This window comes from Hyla sarda, chromosome 8 (assembly GCF_029499605.1).
Source record: "Hyla sarda isolate aHylSar1 chromosome 8, aHylSar1.hap1, whole genome shotgun sequence".
Lineage (NCBI taxonomy): Eukaryota > Metazoa > Chordata > Amphibia > Anura > Hylidae > Hyla > Hyla sarda.
In genome coordinates this window covers 100,642,111-100,664,067 of record NC_079196.1, presented here as the reverse complement: position 1 = coordinate 100,664,067, position 21,957 = coordinate 100,642,111, and the positions used below count along the sequence as shown (strand labels likewise).

The window sequence follows — 21,957 nt, the reverse complement described above, 5'->3', positions numbered from 1 at the left end:
CGTATACGGTTTTCCTCTAAAAAACGTATGGCAAAAACCAGATGCAACTGTATACAACCATATGACTCCAAATTAAAACGTATACGGTTTTTCCCCGTACGGTTCTATCCATTTGCATCAGTTTTTGCCAACGGTTTTGCTATTTTGTTGGAATTAGTTTTCCAGCAATTTAATAAAGTTATTATTGTTCTATTGAAATTCCAATCTGCGCATGTGTCAACTCCAAAAACGGATTAGAAAAACCGTATGCAACCGTATTCTGAAATTCTGTGTACGATTCTCATAGACAACAATGTTAAAAGAACCGCATACGGTTCGCATACGGTTTTCCAACCGGAGGCAAAAACGTGGTCGACAGAGTTTTTGCCTACGGTTGAAAAATCGGCAAAACCGTATCCGAGGCAAAACGGATGCAAGCGTACACAACATTTGGAATACGGTTTACAATGCATTCTCTATGCATACGGTCATATAGGTTTTTTTGCGGAAAACCGTATACGGTTACCGTATTTGAAAAACGTGGTGTCAACCCAGCCTAAGGGTGCGTGCACACAACGTTTTCACTGTAGGGGGTGCCGGATCCGGCTGGGGGAGGGGAAAACCATGCGCTCCCGTACCCCAGCCGGACCGGCGCGGAAATCCATTTATTTTAATGAGCCAGCCGGAATCAAACGATGACTCCGGACGGCTCATTTTGACCAGTATGCGGTTTCCTGACAGGACTTAAAACTGTAGTATACTATGGTTTTAGGTCCGGTCACAAAACCAAATATGGGGCAGAAATGAGCTGAACAGAGTCACCGTTTGACTCCGGTCGGCTCATTAAAGTAAATGGGTTTCAGCGCCAGTCCGGCTGGGGTACGGGAGCACACGGTTTTCCCCTCCCCCCTTCCCCCTTCCCCCAACGAAGTGTGAATGCACCCTTACACAAGAGGAGGAAATTATTCAGAGAAAGCTGGATATGAAAGGAAGCCTGTCACACTGAAGATGCAGTCTGTCAGTTGGAGGGAGTAGATTAATATACAGTGGTCCCTCAACATATGATATTAATTGGTTCCAGGAGAACCATCATATGTTGAAACCATCATATGTCGAGTACATATGTCTATGTAAAAATGGTAATTGGTTCTGGGGCCTCGGAACCATTGTATGTTGAATACATATCTCTATGGGAAACTGCTAATTGGTTCTGGGATGACCATTGTATGGGGAGTGCTTAACAAACCAGGGTGCCTCCAGCTGTTGCACAACTACAACTCCCAGCATGCATGTACAGCCATTGACTGTCTGGGCATGCTGGGAATTATAGTTTTGCAACAGCTGGAGGCACACTGATAGGGAAACATTGATGTATGGGGTGTATAGTGTGTATATGTATTGTATGTGATGTGTGACATCGCATACAGTACTGTACAGCTCTTTAAATACCTTCAGGGGTGGACAGAATGTCCTCCATTACCATCCTGCCGACTACAGCTCTATAGGAAAGGAAGGGGAGGGCAGCCAGCAGCTCATTGGATGCCTGCAGCAAGATGCTGCAGGCTATTGGCTATAGCTGCACTGGGGGGCGGGGCTTACACGGAGCTCACAGTGGAAGCCTGTATGAGCAGAACAGCATGTGAGTAACAGGAGGCAGAACGGGCACATTAAACAACTATCTGTCAGTTGCTGAAGTTGTCAGCGCTGTCACATAGCTGTTTGTACGATGGCCCCGACACACAGCAGCATCATATGTCGATGCTGCCTTCAACATACGATGGGCTCTGAGAGGCCATCATATGTTGAAATGATCATATGTCGGGGCCATCATAAGTCGGGGGGTCACTGTATAGGGGGAGATTTATGTAAACCTATTTCAGAGGGTTTTTTTTTTTTTTTTTTTTAAAGCAATCTGGTTGCTATGGGCAACTGCACCCCTTTTCCTTTACAAATAATTTGATAAATCTTCCCCATAATTCTGTAGGAAAAGATTTAAGTCCAGTGGGTGATCCTAATTAGTGACAGTTCTCTGTGTATACATACTCCTACAGGGAAGACTGTCAGTAACTGATTAGGGATTAGAAAGGACGGGCTTCAATGAAGATAACCGAAACGCGTTGCATCTTGGTTACTAAAGTCCACTTTTATCCTCCATGGGGGAGATTTATCAAAACCTGTCCAGAGGAAAAGTTTCTGAGTTGCCCATAGCAACCAATCAGATTGCTTCTTTCATTTTTTAAAAGGCCTCTGAAAAATGAAAGAAGCGATCTGATTGGTTGCTATGGGCAACTCAAACTTTTCCTCTGGACAGGTTTTGATAAATCTCCCTCCACATCGTGTCCTGGTCGGTCAGCGCCGTGTGAGCCGTTTATCTTCATTGAAGCCCGTCCTTTCTTATCCCTTACCACTATTCACCGGAGGGCAGCAGACCACCTACCATCTTTTGTGCCTTTATCATTGTTGTGTGTGAATCTACACAACCACCAAGGGTGAGCAGTTATCTATTTCATCTCTCACACCGGGTATCATCATTATTACCCTATGGAGCGCTTGTTATTTTACTTCTAGTAACTGATTAGGACCACCCACTGGACTCTTCATATAAATCAATAAATGTACAAGTTATACTATCTTCGCACAAAACTATATATCAATCTTCTCAGCTCATCCTGCTCTGTAACATGATGGTGGTAGAATGGACAGAATTTACAATGTGACTGTTTCCCTTTAGGGTAGGGTCAAATGTAGCGCATCCACAGCGTATATGAGGCTGCAGATATGCAGACAGCAGTCACAAGAGAGCTCCCTGCAGCGGCCAGGTAGCTTTGTGAGCCGTTGTAGCGGCAGATTTACCATGGCGCATCTGCTAAGGGGAAACCGCTTCTACTAGCGAACACACAAAGCTACCCAGCCGCCGTAGGGAGAGATCACTCGTGACTGCCATCAGCGCATCCACTGCATGAAATCTGATGCAGAAGCGCTACAGGGGACCCTACCCTTAATGTACATTAAACCACATGCAGTCCAATTACTATTTATTAATGTACAGAGTATCTAACATACATCATAAGGCTTTTCTCCATCATTGCAAAAGGCTGTCTGGGCATTCTGGGAGTTGTAGCTTTGCAACAGCTGGAGTCACATTAAATATTACAGAGAGAAAAACTGGGTGTATGCATCCAGTGTGTGCAAATATATGAGAAAATATGTAAGTGTGTACTCCAGATAATGTACAGCACAGAAATATAGCATAGCTGAGTCGCCTTATGGCAAACTGCATGTGCTACTATGATGTATTTTCATAGGACTGCCTTTAACTTGTTAAAGGACATCTGCAGCATGATTAACACTTATCCCCTAACCACAGGATAGGGGATAAGTGTTTGATCGCGGGGGGTCCGACCGCTGGGACCGCCCGTGATCTCCTGTACGGGGCCGCGGCTGTCCCGTGAAGGGCGTGCCAGCCGCAGCATGATGTTGCGGCCGGCACGCCTCCTCCATACATCTCTATGGGAGAGGCGGGGAGGCAGCATTCGTGCCTCCCCCAATAGAACTGTATTGGGACAGGGAGGAGACGGGACATCACCGTCGACCTCTAGTTCGACGCTACGCGCCTTAGCACTCACTATGAGCGCTAATGGCGGTGCCCCGTTAGGGAGATCGCAGGGAGAGTCCCAGCGGTTGGACCCCCCACGATCAAACACTTATCCCCTATCTTGTAGATAGGGGATAAATGTATATTGCGCTGCAGTAAGGACGCAGGGTATACAGGTACACATCTTGTGTCCCAGTCCTTAAGAAAGCAGGCTGTACCTGTACGCCTTGGTCCTGTTACCGGGGTTTGAAGTGTGCTCACGAGCTGAGCACACTTCAAATCCAGTGGGTCCTGACTGCTATTAGCAGCCAGGACCCAGGATTAACACTTGGCATCACCGATCAGGCCAATGCCCGGCGTTAACCCTAGATGCCACGATTAAAGTTGATTGCAGCGGCTAAACCGAAAGTAAAATGACCCCAGCAGTCAGCGGAGCTGATCAGGACCATCACAGTGAAACCGCAATGTCCTGATCAGCTGAGAGGATGATGGGAGGGACCTTACCTTCCTCCTCACTGACCAATTTGTCCTCTGCTGCTCCCAGCCAGCCATGCAGGCAGCAGAGCACTGATAACACTTATCAATACTATGCTATGGCATAGCATTGAACAGTACATGCAACCAAAAGACTGCATGGTATAGCCCCCTATGGGGGCTAAAAAAATTTTTTAAAAAAAGTTTACCAAAGTGAATTAACACCTTCCATAATAAAAGTGGAAATCACCCCCTTTTTCCTTTTTTTTAATAAAACAATGTAATAACGAATCAAAATCATGTGGTATCACCACACGCGTAAACATTAAAGTATAAGGTTAGCTAAACCACATGGTCGATGGTGTACACATAAAAAATACCAAATTCCAAAAATGTGCATTTTTGGTCACTTCATAAAATGATCAAAAGAAATGATAAAAAGCGATCAAAGGTCCGATCTAAAAAATGGTACCGATAAAAACTACAGACCACAGCACAAAAAAATGAGCCCTCATACAGCCCCGTATGCGGTAAAATAAAAAAAGTTATAGGGGGTTAATGTTGTACACACTGAGGAGCAGCTGCAGCACCAAGTGTTAGTAACATGTTAACCTGTCACAGCCAGAACAACTAGGGTTGCCACCTTTCCCTCAGAAAAATACCGGTCATGGGTGTGGCTATGTGGGGGTGGAGCTACAAAAGGGGAGGGGCCAGATTGCACAGGGGCTGAGGGATCAGGGGTTTAAGAAATGGCATGGGGGATGGGAGGGGTGTTTAAGAAATGGCATGGGGGATGGGAGGGGGGTTTAAGAAATGGCATGGGGGATGGGATGGATACAATATATATGCGGGGGGAGTTTTCCTATATCGCACAAAAAAATTTACATTTAGAGAATACCTACCAAAACCCTATTTATGCCGGCGGCGGCGGTAGTGGTGGTGCACGACAGCAACGCTGGCTCTCTCTGATGACGAGTGACGTCCCCCTGCGCAACGTCAGATAAACAGGCTAATCAGACAGTATCACACATGACAGATTTAGATGCACAGGCTCAGCAGACAGTATCACACATAACAGGATTAGATACACAGGCTCAGCAGACAGTATCACACATGACAGATTTAGATGCACAGGCTCAGCAGACAGTATCGCACATGACAGATATAGATACACAGGCTCAGCAGACAGTATCACACATGACAGATATAGATACACAGGCTCAGCAGACAGTATCACACGACAGATTTGGATATACAGGCTCAGCTCACAGTATCACACATGACAGGATTAGATACAGAGCGCAGCAGACAGTATCGCACATGACAGGATTAGATACAGAGCGCAGCAGATAGTTTCACACATTAAATCAGTGTTTCCCAACCAGGGTGCCTCCAGCTATTGCAAAACTACAACTCCCAGCATGCCCGGACAGCCAAAGGCTGTCTGGGCATGCTGGGAGTAATAGTTTTGCAACAGCTGGAGGCACCCTGGTTGGGAAACACTGCATTAAATACACAATTTTGCAGAGAGGTCTCACCAGTCTCTTGTCTTCACTTTCTCCTTTCCCCGGGCGGCTCCAGGTTAAGGAATGTCCAGGGGTTGAGGAGGAATGGGGTGGGCAATTATTTATCCCATGGGGCCACATTTAGAAACTAAAAATATTGTGGAGGGTCGGGTAGTTTTTCCCCAGATTAGGCAGCATAGTTGTCCCCCAGATTAGGCAGCATAGTTGTCCCCCAGATTAGGAGCATAGTTGTCCCCCAGATTAGGAGCATAGTTGTCCCCCAGATCAGGCAGCATAGTTGTCCCCCAGATTAGGAGCATAGTTGTACCCCAGTTGTCCCCCAGATTAGGAGCATAGTTGTACCCCAGTTGTCCCCCAGATTAGGAGCATAGTTGTACCCCAGTTGTCCCCCAGATTAGGAGCATAGTTGTACCCCAGTTGTCCCCCAGATTAGGAGCATAGTTGTACCCCAGTTGTCCCCCAGATTAGGATCATAGTTGTACCCCAGTTGTCCCCCAGATTAGGATCATAGTTGTACCCCAGTTGTCCCCCAGATTAGGAGCATAGTTGTACCCCAGTTGTCCCCCAGATTAGGAGCATAGTTGTACCCCAGTTGTCCCCCAGATTAGGAGCATAGTTGTACCCCAGTTGTCCCCCAGATTAGGAGCATAGTTGTACCCCAGATTAGGAGCATAGTTGTACCCCAGATTAGGCAGCATAGTTGTCCCCCAGATTAGGCAGCATAGTTGTCCCCCAGATTAGGCAGCATAGTTGTCCCCCAGATTAGGCAGCATAGTTGTCCCCCAGATTAGGCAGCATAGTTGTCCCCCAGATTAGGCAGCATAGTTGTCCCCCAGATTAGGCAGCATAGTTGTCCCCCAGATTAGGCAGCATAGTTGTCCCCCAGATTAGGCAGCATAGTTGTCCCCCAGATTAGGAGCATAGTTGTCCCCCAGATTAGGCAGCATAGTTGTCCCCCAGATTAGGCAGCATAGTTGTCCCCCAGATTAGGCAGCATAGTTGTCCCCCAGATTAGGCAGCATAGTTGTCCCCCAGATTAGGCAGCATAGTTGTCCCCCAGATTAGGCAGCATAGTTGTCCCCCAGATTAGGCAGCATAGTTGTCCCCCAGATTAGGCAGCATAGTTGTCCCCCAGATTAGGCAGCATAGTTGTCCCCCAGATTAGGCAGCATAGTTGTCCCCCAGATTAGGCAGCATAGTTGTCCCCCAGATTAGGCAGCATAGTTGTCCCCCAGATTAGGCAGCATAGTTGTCCCCCAGATTAGGCAGCATAGTTGTCCCCCAGATTAGGCAGTTTACCCCCCCCCCCCCCTACACACACACACACACACACATATATACACAGACACATATATACACAGACACATATATACACAGACACATATATACACACAGACACACACACAGACACATATATACACACAGACACATATATACACAGACACATATATACACACAGACACATATATACACACAGACACATATATACACACAGACACATATATACACACAGACACATATATACACACAGACACATATATACATACAGACACTCACCCGCCCTGCGCAGCAGATGGAGACAGAATACACGGCCTCTCCCCTCCCTGCTCTGCCTATGGAGGGTTGTAAGACTGCACGGGGCAGAGAGAAGGCGGGGGAGGGGGAGAGAGGAGACAGGAGGTGCACGCCCCCTCCCCAGCACTGTACAGTCTCTTCCTGTCATCGCACGGAGCTCTCCCTGTCACAGGCTGGTGGTGTCAGACCTGGGCATTGTACGGCAGGTCATGAAAGAAGTGCTCTTCTGGGGATGCTGCTCCGTCCACCCCTGTCAGTGAATGAAAAATACCGGCCATTGCATAGCCGGTATTTTTCATCCAAACTTACCGGCACAGCCCGGAATGTAGATGAAAATACCGGCTGTGCCGGTAAAATACCGGCAGGGTGGCAACCCTAAGAACAACATAAAAGCATTATAAAGTCATCTCGTTACCGATCGCGCTGTGCCTCGTCTCCCGCCAGCTAGCTGTCACCGGGCTGTGACCAAGAGGGACCAATCAGCTATCAAAACTAACATTACAGAGGCCAATCATCATACACTTCCACGTCCAGCCAATAGAAAGGAACGCTCTGTTAAAACGCAGGTGACTGCGAGAACGAATCATAGCATACGTTGTCCGAGAAGGTTGCGTCATTACGCAAGGGGGCGTGGTTTGTAGACACGTGCAGTCTGTGGGCGGCGTCATATTTTCGGGTCGCGCAGGTGAGCGCTCTAGTGTTATTTGTGATGGTGCAGTGCTGCTGTGTACAGTATAGTAAAAGATTTGTTGGAATGCTAATGGAGTGTTAAGGTGACGCTGCACAGGCGCAGGAGAAGATGACTTTGGTGGAGAGATTTGTTAACCCCTTAGGCTGCTGGGGGACAGATATATATCACTATATATCTGTCCCCCTGCAGCGCGTCTATACACCTCTGTCCCGCGCAGCGCTATCTGTGAATAGTACGCTATTAGCAGCGCATCTGCTGGCCGGGAAGCGGGCGGCATTGCGCTGCCTTCCTCGGCCAGCAGCATGATGTGCTGCTGATAGTATACTGTTCACAGATAGCGCTGCGAGGGATTTATGTATGCGCTCGCTGGGGGGGACATGTAAGCGCTGCGGGGGCATTATACATAGCTAGTGCAGTGGGGGAGAGGGGCATTATACATTGCTAGTGCCCCTACTGCTGCACTACCAAAAATCTTGCCCTCCTTCAGGGCAGCTGGGGAACGCAGTGCAATGCTTCCCCAGCTGCCAGTGTAGTGCGATATTACAATCCTAGCTAATGACCTTAAAAACCCAGCTGGGAGCCCTGAATGGCCCCTCAGTACCGGCCATTCAGGGCTCCCACCTGGGTATTTGAAAATGATAGTAAATCACACACATGATCTACATCGCAGGATTAAGGAGCATGCTGCCCGCTCCCCTGGTTGATAACTTCTGATCGTACATGGTCTCAGACATGAGACCCGGTGTTATCAATTCCTCAGCCCTTGTACTACTACCCCCAACATGGAACAGACTCTGTTCCATGATAGGGGTAGTAGTACAAGAATTAATCAAGCCTCCGCAGACTACCTGGAAACTACTACCCCCAACAAGGAAACAAGTCTGCTCCATGATGGGAGTAGTAGTAATCCCGCAGCACAGCATGAGTTTGCTGATTTTACTCCTTCTGAGCATGCTCAGAAGTAATAACGGTTCAAAAATGGATATTAAAAACTGGGTGCAAACAGAACACCTGGCACTGCTCTCAGGGAATCAATGCTATGTATGCTGCCATCAGTGGGTATTGCACTCATTCACATTAGCTGGAGGGACGGTGGTGCTCACGCTATGGAAGTTCGATAAAACATTTATCCAAAGAAGACGAAAGAAAGAAGCGCTTCACTCACCAATCCGTTGCTGTGCTCTATTTTCGATAAAGTAGTTACATTGGCAATATACGGTTAGATGGAACGGCAGGGCAGGAAGTGTTACAGAGCCCCGTCCGAAGCGACGGCGCCGTTTCACGCCCCCTGGGCGTTTCTTCAGGCTCAGAACTGGCCTATTCCGGGCCTGAAGATACGCCCAGGGGGCGTGAAACGGCACTGTCTCTTTGGACGGGGCTCTGTAAGGGTGGGTTCACACTACGTTTTCTCCCATACGGGAGCGCATACGGCAGGGGGGAGCTAAAACCTCGCGCTCCCGTATGTCACCGTATGCGCTCCCGTATGTCATTCATTTCAATGAGCCGGCCGGAGTGAAACGTTCGGTCCGGTCGGCTCATTTTTGCGCCGTATGTGCTTTTACAACCGGACCTAAAACCGTGGTTGACCACAGTTTTAGGTCCGGTTGTAAAAGCGCATACGGCGCAAAAATGACCGGACCGAACGTTTCACTCCGGCCGGCTCATTGAAATGAATGACATACGGGAGCGCATACGGTGACATACGGGAGCGCGAGGTTTTAGCTCCCCCTGCCGTATGCGCTCACGTATGGGAGAAAACGTAGTGTGAACCCAGCCTAACACCTCCTGCCCTGCCGTTCCATCTAACCATATGTTGCCAATGTAACTACTTTATCGAAACTAGAGCACAGCAACGGATTGGTGAGTGAACCGCTTCTTTCTTTCGTCTTCTTTGGATAAATGGATGACATTATATGCTCATGCGCCATGTGACTCTTCGTTCAACGGAAGTATGAAGAAGATGGACTGGCGGACCGATCAGCTGTAGAGGCGCTCCGTGGGAACCCAGGAAGGTGAGTGATGGTTCATTTTCATTTATTTTGCAGGACGGAGCAGGAGTAGTCTGCACCAGAGTACTCTTTTAAGGACCCAGCCAATTTTCATTTTTACACTTTAGTTTTTTTCTCCTCCCCTTCTAAAAATCATAACTCTTTCAATTTTGCACCTACAGACCCATATAAGGGCTTGTTTTTTGCATCACCAATTGTTCATTATAATGACATCACTTATTTTATAACAATCTGCAGAGCAACAAAAAAAATTATTTGTGGGGTGAAATTAAATTAAAAAAAAAAGCCATTTTGTAAGTTTTGGGGGCTTCCGTTTCTACGCAGTGGACTTTTAGGTAAAAATGACACCTTCTCTTTATTCTGTAGGTCCATACGGTTACAAGGATACCCAATTTATGTAGGTTTTATTTTATTTTACTGCTTTAGAAAATTAACAACATGCACCAAAATTAGTATGTTTAAAATTGTCATCTTCAGACCCCTATATCTTTATTTTTCCGCATATGGCACTAATTTTTAGCGCTGTGGTCTGTAGTTTTTATCGGTACCATTTTTCTTTTGATGGGACTTTTTGATCGCGTTTAATAATTTTTTTTTATGGTATATGAAGTGGCCAAAAATGCACATTTTTGGACTTTGATATTTTTTCCGTGTACATCCTCGAAAATGCGGTTTAGCTAACCTTATATTTTAATAGTTCGGACATTTATGCACGCAGAGGTACTACATTTAATTTTTTATTTTATTTTTATAAAATTATTTTATTTAAAAAATGGGAAAAGGGGGGTGATTTACACTTTTTTATTATGGAAGGGGTTAATTCACTTTTATAAACTTTTTTTTTAACACTTTATATATTTAGTCCCCATAGGGGGCTATACCATGCAATCTTTCGATTGCATACACTGTTCAATGCTATGCTATAGCATAGCATTGATCAGTGTTATCGGTGCTCTGCTCCTCCAGCCTGCATGGCTGGCTGGGAGCATCAGGCCACCGATTGGATGGCGAGGAGGCAGGTAAGGCCCCTCTCGATGTCCTCTCAGCTGATCGAAACATTGCTGTTTTACTGCAATGGTCCTGATCAGCTCCGATGAGCTGCCAGGATCATTTTACTTTTGGTTTAGACTCTGCGATGTCTAATGAGTTATTGCCGGGCATCGGCCTGATCGGCGTTGCCCAGCATTAACTCTGGGTCCTGGCTGCTGATAGCAGTCGGGACCCACCGAATTTAAAGCCCGATAATGGAACCAGGACATACAGATATGACCTTCGTCCTTAACCCCTTAAGGACTCAGGGTTTTTCCGTTTTTGCACTTTCGTTTTTTCCTCCTTACCTTTAAAAAATCATAACCCTTTCAATTTTCCACCTAAAAATCCATATTATGGCTTATTTTTTGCGTCGCCAATTCTACTTTGCAGTGACATTAGTCATTTTACCCAAAAATGCACGGCGAAACGGAAAAAAAAATCATTGTGCGACAAAATCGAAAAAAAAACGCCATTTTGTAACTTTTGGGGGCTTCCGTTTCTACGCAGTGCATATTTCGGTAAAAATTACACCTTATCATTATTCTGTAGGTCCATACGGTTAAAATGATACCCTACTTATATAGGTTTGATTTTGTCGCACTTCTGGAAAAAATCATAACTACATGCAGGAAAATTTATACGTTTAAAAATGTCATCTTCTGACCCCTATAACTTTTTTATTTTTCCACGTACGGGGCGGTATGAGGACTCATTTTTTGCGCCGTGATCTGAAGTTTTTATTGGTATGATTTTTGTTTTGATCTGACTTTTTGATCACTTTTTATTCATTTTTTAATGTTATAAAAAGTTACCAAAATACGCTTTTTTGGACTTTGGAATTTTTTTGCGCGTACGCCATTGACCGTACGGCTTAATTAATGATATATTTTTATAGTTCGGACATTTACGCACGCGGCGATACCACATATGTTTATTTATTTATTTTTTTACACTGTTTTATTTTTCTTATGGGAAAAGGGGGGTGATTCAAACTTTTATTAGGGAAGGGGTTAAATGACCTTTATTAACACTTTTTTTTTACTTTTTTTTTGCAGTGTTATAGGTCCCATAGGGACCTATAACACTGCACACACTGATCTTTCATCCTGATCACAGGCGTGTATTAACACGCCTGTGATCAGCATTATCGACGCTTGACTGCTCCTGCCTGGATCTCAGGCACGGAGCAGTCATTCGTCGATCGGACACCGGGGAGGCAGGTAAGAGCCCTCCCGGTGTCCGATCAGCTGTTCGGGACGCCGCGATTTCACCGCGGCGGTCCCGAACAGCCCGACTGAGCAGCCGGGATACTTTCAGTTTCACTTTAGAAGCGGCGGTCAGCTTTGACCGCCGCTTCTAAAGGGTTAATACCGCACATCGCCGCGATCGGCGATGTGTGGTATTAGCCGCGGGTCCCGGCCGTTGATTAGCGCCGGGACCCACGCGATATGATGCGGGATCGCGGCGCGATCCCGCTTCATATCGCGGGAGCCGGCGCAGGACGTAAATATACGTCCTGCGTCGTTAAGGGGTTAAAGGGGTACTCCGGTGAAAAACTTTTTTTTTTTAATCAACTGGTGCCAGAAAGTTAAACAGATTTGTAAATTACTTCTATTAAAAAATCTTAATCCTTTCTGTACTTATTATCTGCTGAATACTACAGTGGAAATTCTTTTCCGTTTGAAACACAGCTGTCTGCTGACATCACGAGCACAGTGCTCTCTGCTGACATCTCTGTCCATTTTAGGAAGTGTCTAGTGTAAAAGGAAATCCCCATAGCAAACATGCTGTTCTGGACAGTTCCTAAAATGGACAGAGATGTCAGCAGAGAGCACTGTGCTCGTGACAGCTCTGTGTTTCAAAAAGAAAATAATTTCCTCTGTAGTATTCAGCAGCTAATAAGTACAGGAAGGATTAAGATTTTTTAATAGAAGTCATTTACAAATCTGTTTAACTTTCTGGCACCAGTTGATTTAAAAAATATATATTTCACCGGAGTACCCCTTTAAAGGACAACTGTAGTGGTACGCTTTTCTATATGCTCGTGCACGGGCCTCAAAATTAAACCAAATAAACTTATACATACCTTCCTACGAGCCCCCGTTGGTCCGGCACAGGCCTCACGGTCCGGCAGTGCTGACATCATTCCACTTCCTGGGGACGGGGACGCCGCAGAGCCGTCGGCGTATCACCGGCCGTAGCAATGTCCCGCCCCGGCTGGTGATAGGCTGAGCCCACTGTCATGTAAGGAGCTCTGGCCGGCTTCTTACAAGACAGTGGGCTCAGCCTATCACAGGGACATCGCTACGGCCGGTGATACGCCGACGGCTCTGCGGCATCCCCGTCCCCAGGAAGTAGAATGACGTCAGCACTGCCGGACCGTGAGGCCTGTGCCGGACCAACGGGGGCTCGTAGGAAGGTATGTATGAGTTTATTTTGTTTGTTTGTTGTTGAGGCCCGTGCACGAGCATATAGAAAAGCGTACCACTACAGTAGTCCTTCAAGGACCGGGACGCAAGAGCATGCCTTTACGCCCTGCGTCCTTAACTGGTTAAAATCTGTGCAGAGGAAAAGTTGCTCATAGCAACCAGTCAGATGGATTCTTTCAGATGACCTTTAAAGTGTACCTGTTGCTTTAAAGACAAAAAAAAAACTAAACTTTTCACATGTCCTAGAGACAAGTCAAACATTTTGATGGATCGGGTCTTAGTGTTCTCATCCTTGCCAATCATTAAAATGGACAGGAAGACAAGCATGCACTGACCAAGATAATCCTATAGCCTAACAATGTAAGTTTGTCTAGCTAGCACGCTCTCCTCCAGGTACATTCTAGCGTTCGGTTGAGGTTTGAACACCTGGTTCCTGACCAATCAAAACTTTTGACTTGTCTGATCAACATACCAAAAGTGATAGCGCCCATTTAAAAAAAATATTTAAATGAAGAAATCTGGTTGCTACAGGAAAATGGTCAACTTTCTCTCTGGACAGTTTTTGATAAATCTCCCCCTTTGTTTCTGTGATTTGCAGTAATTCCTTTCAGTTTTCTGATTTAAGGCTGGGTTCACATAGGGCTAATTGTCTGTGTAGTAAGCAAACCCCATTATTTTCTCTTTCTGAATAGTCCATCGTATTACAGAATGGCAGCTCCACTTTCACCCAGAGATGCTGGCAAGTTCATTACTGAGAACAGCAAGGATGTGTTTGTGGACATGGACGGTGTACGCTCCCTCGCAGAGAAGCTCCTCGAGAAGATTGGGCGAAAGGAGATCACCCTAAAAGGATGGAAATCTCTTCACGAACTGAATCCGCAGTGCTCTGGGGAAGATGACGTCAATTGGGTGTTCTTTGCAGACACTTTAAATTTCTCTTTCTGGTCTGAACATGAAGATAATAAGTTTGTTGTGAAGTACAAAGGGAAGGAGTACAGCGGTTACTGGTCCTTCTGTGCGGCGATGAACAGAGCCTTGGATGAAGGTTAGTGCACAGTTAAGGGTCACTTCATGTAGCTGTATTTCCTGTCCATGTTTCATCATTAAAGGGGTACTCTGCCCCTAGACATGTTATGCCCTATCCAAAGCATAGGGAATAACATGTCTGTTTGGTTTGCGCGTGGGGGGGGTCACGCTGGGACCCCCTGCGATCTCAGTGCCTTGGGCTTCTGTGATCGTGACATCACACGACCCCTCCATTCATGTCTATGGGAGGGGGTGTGGTGGCTGGGATCACCAGTCATCCGGCACGGAGCGGAGTTCCCCTTTGGATAGGGGATAACATGTCTAGTGGCAGAAGTGCCCCTTTAATGCCTATTAAAACTATGACAAGACTTTTATATATATAGTGCAAGTTGGGGGAGTGAGAGTATAAACAGTGTGGTTTGTAGAAGTTAAAGTAGTCACGCTTAGAAGAAGTAAATGCGGAAGGTCACTGGTATGTGTAAAAAGCAGCTTTCTTGGTCGCTCCTCATTGTGGGACACCGATACTGATGGGTATATGCTCTTGCCACGAGGAGGCGCTGACACTAGGAAAAAAAAGTCGGCTCCTCCCCGGCAGGATATACCCAACCCGCCGACTGGAAGTGAGGTAATCAGTTTTAGCTAGTTTCAGTAGGAGGCAAGACACTGGTCTGGGAGCTCTTCCAGACCTGGTCTTTTCTTTTATTATTTTCTAGTTCAGTATGCCTAGTTAGGTTCTTTTTCCTTTTGTTATTTTTCTAGGTTGGGCAACAGGAGCATGTACCTATCAGATCTCCCAAATGCGACAAAGGGGCACGGTGCATAAGACTATGGGCCGTCAATCCCTTATCGCCAACGGCCAGCGCCTGGAGGTAGTACCTTGTGTCCGGGTCCCCCACTTGCCCCTGCCTGCCTCGCTATGGCAGCCTGGCATGATACAGCGCGGCCTTTAGCTGGCTGAAGACTTCAATGTGAGTATGAGAAGATGGAGCCGTAGTATGTACTACAACTCCCCCCTTCTCCCTCTCCCTTGCTCAGCTGGGGTCCCCTTTCTCTGATGTGCCCAGCTCGTAAGCCGCCGGACCTTGTGCTGGGCCGGACCCCTCATGGCCTCCGTCGCCATTCTGGAGAGGACAGTCCGGTGGACCTGCCCTCTTCGGGCACCATATGTATGCGGCCAGGCACAGTGCCCTGGCCACGTTCCCTTCTCATTCGGCTGGAGACTCATTACTGCTGCCCCAGTTTCAGTCTCTGGGGCAGCGGGTCTCCAGTCCCACGCAGCCGTCCGCTACCCCAATGGGGGCACAATAAACTGCTTACTACTCTTAGTTGCGTCCAGGCACGGTGTCCTGGCCGCGTTCTTTATTAGAATGACCGAAGACCTACAGCTGCAGGCAGTGGGTCTCCGATCCCACACGGCGGACCGCGTCCTCGTGGCGAGCACGCAGCCCACTTACTACTATTATGTTGCGGAAAGGTGCAGTGTCCTTGCCACGTTCTTTATTAGGCTTACCGGAGACCTACAGCTACAAGCAGCGAGTCTCCGGTCCCATGCGGCCGACCGCGTTCCTTAGTGCAAGCACACCAGCCCGCTTACTGCTCTTGGCTGCGGCCAGACTCGGTGTCCTGGCCGCGTTCCCTTGTCTGCTGTGGAGACCCTCTGCAGCTGCCCAGCTTGTTAGTTTTCTTGGGACAGCGGGTCTCCGGTCCCACGCGGCCAGGCGCTTCCCTGGCGGGGAGGGACCGGCAGCATCACTCTACCTGCCCATCTCTGCACCTTTAACGACTGCCGATCGTGCGGCCGGCTCCCGTTTCGTGCAGACCAGGGGACGGAGGGGGCGGCTGCGTCCTGCTATAAGTTCCCTGCCCCCCTCAGACCATTTGGCACCCTTTTGGGCTCTTGTGGCCGTAAATTGGATTGCACCCTTGACTTTTCATTGCTTCTTGTGAGCTCCCCCTTGTGGCGACCATTCGATATTACAGCCTTGGTCTGTCACATCTGTTCTTACCAGTTTAATATTTGCAGGGTCCCTTTTCTAGGGACGGTATTGGGGGTCGCCTTATTTCCTTTAGTCACCCTGTACGGTGACTTGCTATGGCCTAATAACATTGTTAGTTGAGGTATGGCGGGTTATTGCCAGGGATTCTCGATCCCTTAGAAACTATCGGGGATATATTCACTAACTGTTCTCCCCTACCTGCGGGGGCTCCTGTATCGCCAGGTTGCCCGTTAGTTTGGCCACACTCCTGTACCTCACTCTCTGTGGGAGGGTTGAAGGTGTGACCATGAGTGTTCAGGAATCCTATACCAGTCAGCCGGACGGTTGTCTGCATGGTTTACTACTATGTCGGGTCAACAACCATACACTTCTCACACGGACGGAAGTTATGGTAACTCACTACCAAGGTGTAGTTCCAAGTGAGTCTCCCCATGTTGCTCCATGGGCCCTATTCAATGCACCTCATACTGGCTCGCAGGGTTCCCTCCTTTACCAGGTTCCGCTCTACATGCCGGCCGCTCTCTCGGCTGAAGACTGGTAACCCACTTTCTGTGTGTGGTTCTGAATGCTGGGACCTGGTGTGGCCACGGTCACTATGCCAGATAGCCAGGCTGTGTTTGCATGGTTTTCTGATCCGCCAGGTCACCTTCCCCATTCTTGTCGTTCCTGCGGCTGCAGAGCGGTGACTCATTTTCCACGTGAAGTTCCAACAGTGTGTCTTGGTGGGTTCATTTGACCTTTTATACCTGTCTGTCAGACTGTGTCTGCACGTTTCCTTTCCCACATACATCCTTCATCTCTTTTGTCTGCAACCGCAGTCCTGGTGTGTCCAGTGTGACCAGTGTCCAGAATTACTAATCTCTCTAGGGACAGAACTTGGCCTCTCCATACCTCGATATGTTGTTGCAGGGTTCCTGGGAGCTACGTCCACCCAGTACTTTGTCCCTTGCCTTCGGGCAGCAATTCTCTGCTCCTATAGCGCCTGGCGCACTTTGACAATCCCCCTTCCACAGAGGGTATGGGGATCAGGGAGCTTGGCTGGTCAGTGCTTGAGTTTCATCACGACCACCCCTATATAGGTGGGGTACCTGGCTGGGCCCTTGTTTTTTTGCAACCTGCACACTTTTTTGCAGCCTGGCTCTCTTCCTGTTTCTTGGTTATCTATTGCTGCTCATGCAGTCTTGCATTCTCCTCTGTAGGAGGAGTTTATGCACTCATGTTTGGCTCGGCGTCAGCCAGTCTGGCACCTTCTGTGTTTGGGTCCTGCCTTTGCTCTCCTCCTCCCTTGGTGCTATCTCTCTGGAGCTGTGTTATTCTTGCCTTTTGTCAGTGTCAGTTGTGCTACACTGACTCTATGGTCTATTGGAGTAACCTTCCCTTTTGTTTCCCCCTCTGTTCCTGTCCTGACAGGAGGTTGCTTCGGTCCACTCAGACTGCTGGGGTCCTGTCCGGTTAGTCTCCTTGTCTTGGACACAATGCTAGTGTGCTGTGGCTTGCCTTCTTTTCTAGGTAGGCCCTTCTGGTTCTTTGGGCTTAGTGATGGTTGAGGTCTAGGGCAGGTTAGCTCTCCTGCACAGACTTATCGGCGATCCCATTTGTGGGGCGATCTTTCTGTACAGCACTTTTTCTTGTCTTGACATAAAAGTTCGTCGCCTGGAGCGTTTTGCGGACTTTGGGTATTTTTCCCCTACAGGTGTACGTCTTCCAGGCAACTCGGGGACCACCAGTTCCTATGTCTATCGCCCCAGGGTTCCGGGATGCCCCTTTTCAGGCCGTTCTGCTCCCTTTTTGGCCATTATTTCTCCCCTTTGGGGTCCATGTTTTCCCGAGGTGGAGGGCGTTCCAGTCATCCGGATCACGCTACTCGAGCTTATTTCGCCTCCCAGGTGTTCGCGGCGGGTTTTGGGGCTGTTCAGGTTCTTCGATTTTGGGCATCAGGCCTCTCAAGAGCCAGTCTCCATCTTTCTTTTTTCCAGTGGTTTTCTGGTCTCAAACTCCTGTGTTCGCCTTCTGTTCGGCGTATGATGCTCTCCCTGGCGTTTTTTACGCTATGTTCTCTTGAATCGGTTGAATCTGGATGGGGCTCTCTTGTGCCCTTTTTTCCATTTTTGTTTCTCAGCTGGACTAGCCCTCTGTCTGGTTCTCTGTCTAGGTTGGATCATGGTATCACCAACACTAATGCTATGCCTCTGGTCACCTTAAGAGTTCGTTCAGGTTTCAAACCCGCAGTGTGTTTTCTGCTGCAAGTTTGAAAGACGACAGCTCTCCACCGGCTGTCTGCAGAAAGTTTTCAGCAGTGGAGTTTCCACCATGGAAAATCAGGGGTATGGAAATTTAGAAAAAAAACTACTTGTCCACGGGACTAAAATGGAGCAAAATCTACTTGTCCCTCATGACGATCCACTTGTCCGGGCAAATTTTTGCTTTTACGCTCTGATTTTTTCCTCCTCGCCCTATAATAGCCATAACTACCTATTATAAGGATACCTTTTAATTTTTAATAACATATTCTCTGGACCAAAAAAAAAATATATATATATATATATATATATATATATATATATATATAAAAATAAATATATATATATTAAGGGAAGTGAAATTGAAATAGTAAAAGATAATTTTGCAGATTTGGTGGTTTTTCTTTTCTACGCCATTTACCTTGTGGTTGAGGTAACATGTTAGTTTTATACTTTAGGCCGCCTGGTACAGCAGTACCAGATTTGTATCGTTTACGTCATGTCTTACTAATTCTGAACTTTTTCTAATTTTTTTAATTGCCATTTTTAACCCCTGTAGCTTTATTTTTTTCCCGCATACCAGGCTGTATGAAGGCTCATTTTATGCACCTTAATCGTTTTTTTGTATCGGTACCATTTTGGTATTGATCTGAGTTTTAATCGCTTTTTAACTTTTTTTTTATTGCAAATTTGTGGTTTGGTATTTTTTTACATTTACCGTACGGGATACATAATGTTATATTTTAATAGGTTGTACAATTCCGCACGAAGTGATACCAAATATGTCTATTTTTATGTTTGCATGTTTTTATATAGGAAAAGTGGGTGATTTGAACTTTTAACATGGAAGGGGTTAATGCAGCGGTCTTCAAACTGTGGCCCTCCAGTTGTTGCAAAACTACAACTCCCAGCATGCCCGGACAGCCAACGACTGTGCTGGCATGCTGGGAATTGTAGTTTTGTAACATCTGGAGGGGCACAGTTTGAAGACCACTGGGTTAATGTGTGTCTTTCAAACTTTTGTTCAAACTTTTTTATTTTATTTTTTATTTTATTTTTATATTTCATTTTTATTACACTTATAGGAGGAATCATTAGATTCCTCAGACAGATGAATAGAGTTCTATTGAACTCTATTAATCTGTGTGCTCTGTGATCCATTGATAGAGCCTGGTCCAGCCAGGATCTATCAATGACAGAGCCGGGACAGCAGGAAGCAGAGGTAAGCCCTCCGGCTACCTCCATAGTGGATCCACCCCACTAGCCCACCAGGGAGCATTCATATGTACCTTTTAGATGCCTCTGTCAGCTTTGACAGCGGCGATCTAAAGGGTTAATAGCCAGCCACGGCGATCGCCGCATGCTGGCTATTAGCGGCGGCCCCCGGCTACTGAGAACAGCCGGGGGCTGCAGAGTATCCCGAGCCCACTCCATACTCCCCTGTGAGCGCCGCAAGCATCTCCCCGTGCAGACGCGCCTCCTCCCCTCAGCTCTCCGAAGCTACAGCTGGGGGGAGTGAAGGCAGAGGACGCAGGTCTGCACGGGGAGAAATAAGCCACGCCCCCTCATCTCCCCCCGCACGTCTGCAGAGCAGGGGAGAGAAGACAAATACACAGCTTCTCATCTCCCCTGCTCTGCTTCGGAGGACACAGGCTGCAGAGTATGGAGCGGGCAGGTCTCCATACAGACTGCAGATCGCCGCCGCACTTGTCAGGTCTGGCCCTGCTTGCCCGAAGCCGGGCTAAGGGCCGGTGCATTGCCGTGGAATGAGATTTGCCATAGAATGAGATGGTCCGCCTCCATCACATCCTATGTCTTGTCACGTGACATATTTAAACGTCACGCATCGATGCGCACAGCAGTGTCAGTTTGGCTATCACAGGGAGAGGGTCTCCTCACCCTGTGATAGCTGAAGCTGCACGGAGCTCTCATGGCCTCTGTGGCCTGACAGAAGTTCACACATGTACGCAGCTCATACGGCTGCCTCATATACATTTACTGTTGATCCACAGCGCTATCGGGATCCCTATGCCCGATGGCGCTGTCATCAGGATCCCCACGCCCGCAGCTCTACTCCCCGTCCCCCGCATCTCTACTCCCCGTCCCCCGCATCTCTACTCCCCGTCCCCCGCAGCTCTACTCCCCGTCCCCCGCAGCTCTACTCCCTGTCCCACGCAGCTGTACTCCCCGTCCCCTGTGAACGCTCAGGGAGCGACCCACAGCGCTATGGGGATCCCTATGCCCGATGGCGCTGTCATCAGTGTGCCTCCCCCCGAGCGCCCCATGCCCGCAGCTCTACTCCCCGTCCTCCGCCCCCCGCAGCTCTACTCCCCGTCCCTCCGTAGCTCTACTCCCCGTCCCGTTAACGCTCAGGGAGCGGGGAACAGAAAGTAGAGCATTGGGCGCAGGTAAAGTAGTACTGCGCATGCGCAGCACTACGCGAATAACTTAACCTGCGCCCGATGCTCTACTTTCTGTTCCCCGCTCCCTGAGCGTTAACGGGACGGGGAGTAGAGCTACGGAGGGACGGGGAGTAGAGCTGCGGGCATGGGGCGCTCGCGGGGACGCACACTGATGACAGCGCCATCGGGCATCGGGATCCCGATAGCGCTGTGGATCAACAGTAAATGTATATGAGGCAGCCGTATGAGCTGCGTACATGTGTGAACTTCTGTCGGGCCACAGAGGCCATGAGAGCTCCGTACAGCTTCAGCTATCACAGGGTGAGGAGATCCTCTCCCTGTGATAGCCAAATTGACACTGCTGTGCGCATCGATGCGTGACGTTTAAATATGTCACGTGACAAGAGAGAGCCAATAGGATGTGATGGAGGCGGACCATCTCATTCTATGGCAAATCTCATTCCACGGCAATGCACCGGACAAATTCACCTGCCCGGCGCCCAAAACTGCTAGTCCCGGGCGTCGGGCGATAGGAATTCCACATCCCTGAAAATCCACCATAAAATGCGGCAGATTTTCAACAGGGTAACCCGTCCCTTTCAAACTTGCAGTGGAAAACATGCTGTGGGTTTGAAAGGTAAGATGCTTGTGTGAACACTCTCGTGAGAATCCGCTGCCAATTTTATCTATTTCCTTTATATTGATCAAATCCACAGCTTCAAATTGCACTAAAATATCTGTAGCCGATTCAGTACATGTGAACATACCCTAAAGGTATGTTTATTTATTTTTTTTTAATTGTTGATTTGCTCCCTAAATGCAAAAAAAAGTAACGGAAAAAAATAAATAAGGCTAGGTTCAAATCTGCTTTTTGTCATCTGTTTGAACAGATCATTTAACCTACATGAACGGATCCTAAAAAATGGATGACATAATGGACATTTAATTTCCATTTGAAATTCAAGCCCCCTTGACATCAAAG

At 47.7% G+C, this 21,957-nt stretch overlaps 2 protein-coding genes across 6 annotated transcripts in view; one reads left to right on the top strand and one right to left on the bottom strand.

The window, feature by feature from the left end:
• The window catches only part of ORC2 (origin recognition complex subunit 2), an 81,766-nt gene extending 74,071 nt beyond the window's left edge, over positions 1 to 7,695 (bottom strand). The window contains exon 1 of the mRNA XM_056537185.1: positions 7,565 to 7,695. The gene's annotated coding sequence lies outside the window, so the exon portion shown is untranslated. The remainder of the gene's footprint in view (positions 1 to 7,564) is intronic.
• Positions 2,334 to 21,957, top strand: part of QNG1 (Q-nucleotide N-glycosylase 1) — a 55,454-nt gene continuing 35,830 nt past the window's right edge. The window contains exons 1-2 of one of the 5 annotated variants that reach the window (XM_056537187.1): positions 2,334 to 2,468; positions 14,003 to 14,355. In XM_056537187.1, the coding sequence (XP_056393162.1) occupies positions 14,019 to 14,355 (337 nt within the window). In that variant the 5' untranslated portion in view covers positions 2,334 to 2,468; positions 14,003 to 14,018. Of the gene's footprint in view, positions 2,469 to 7,751; positions 7,835 to 10,228; positions 10,247 to 14,002; positions 14,356 to 21,957 lie in introns of those variants that run through there. The other 4 variants (XM_056537186.1, XM_056537188.1, XM_056537189.1 and 1 more) reach the window with 4 other exon arrangements.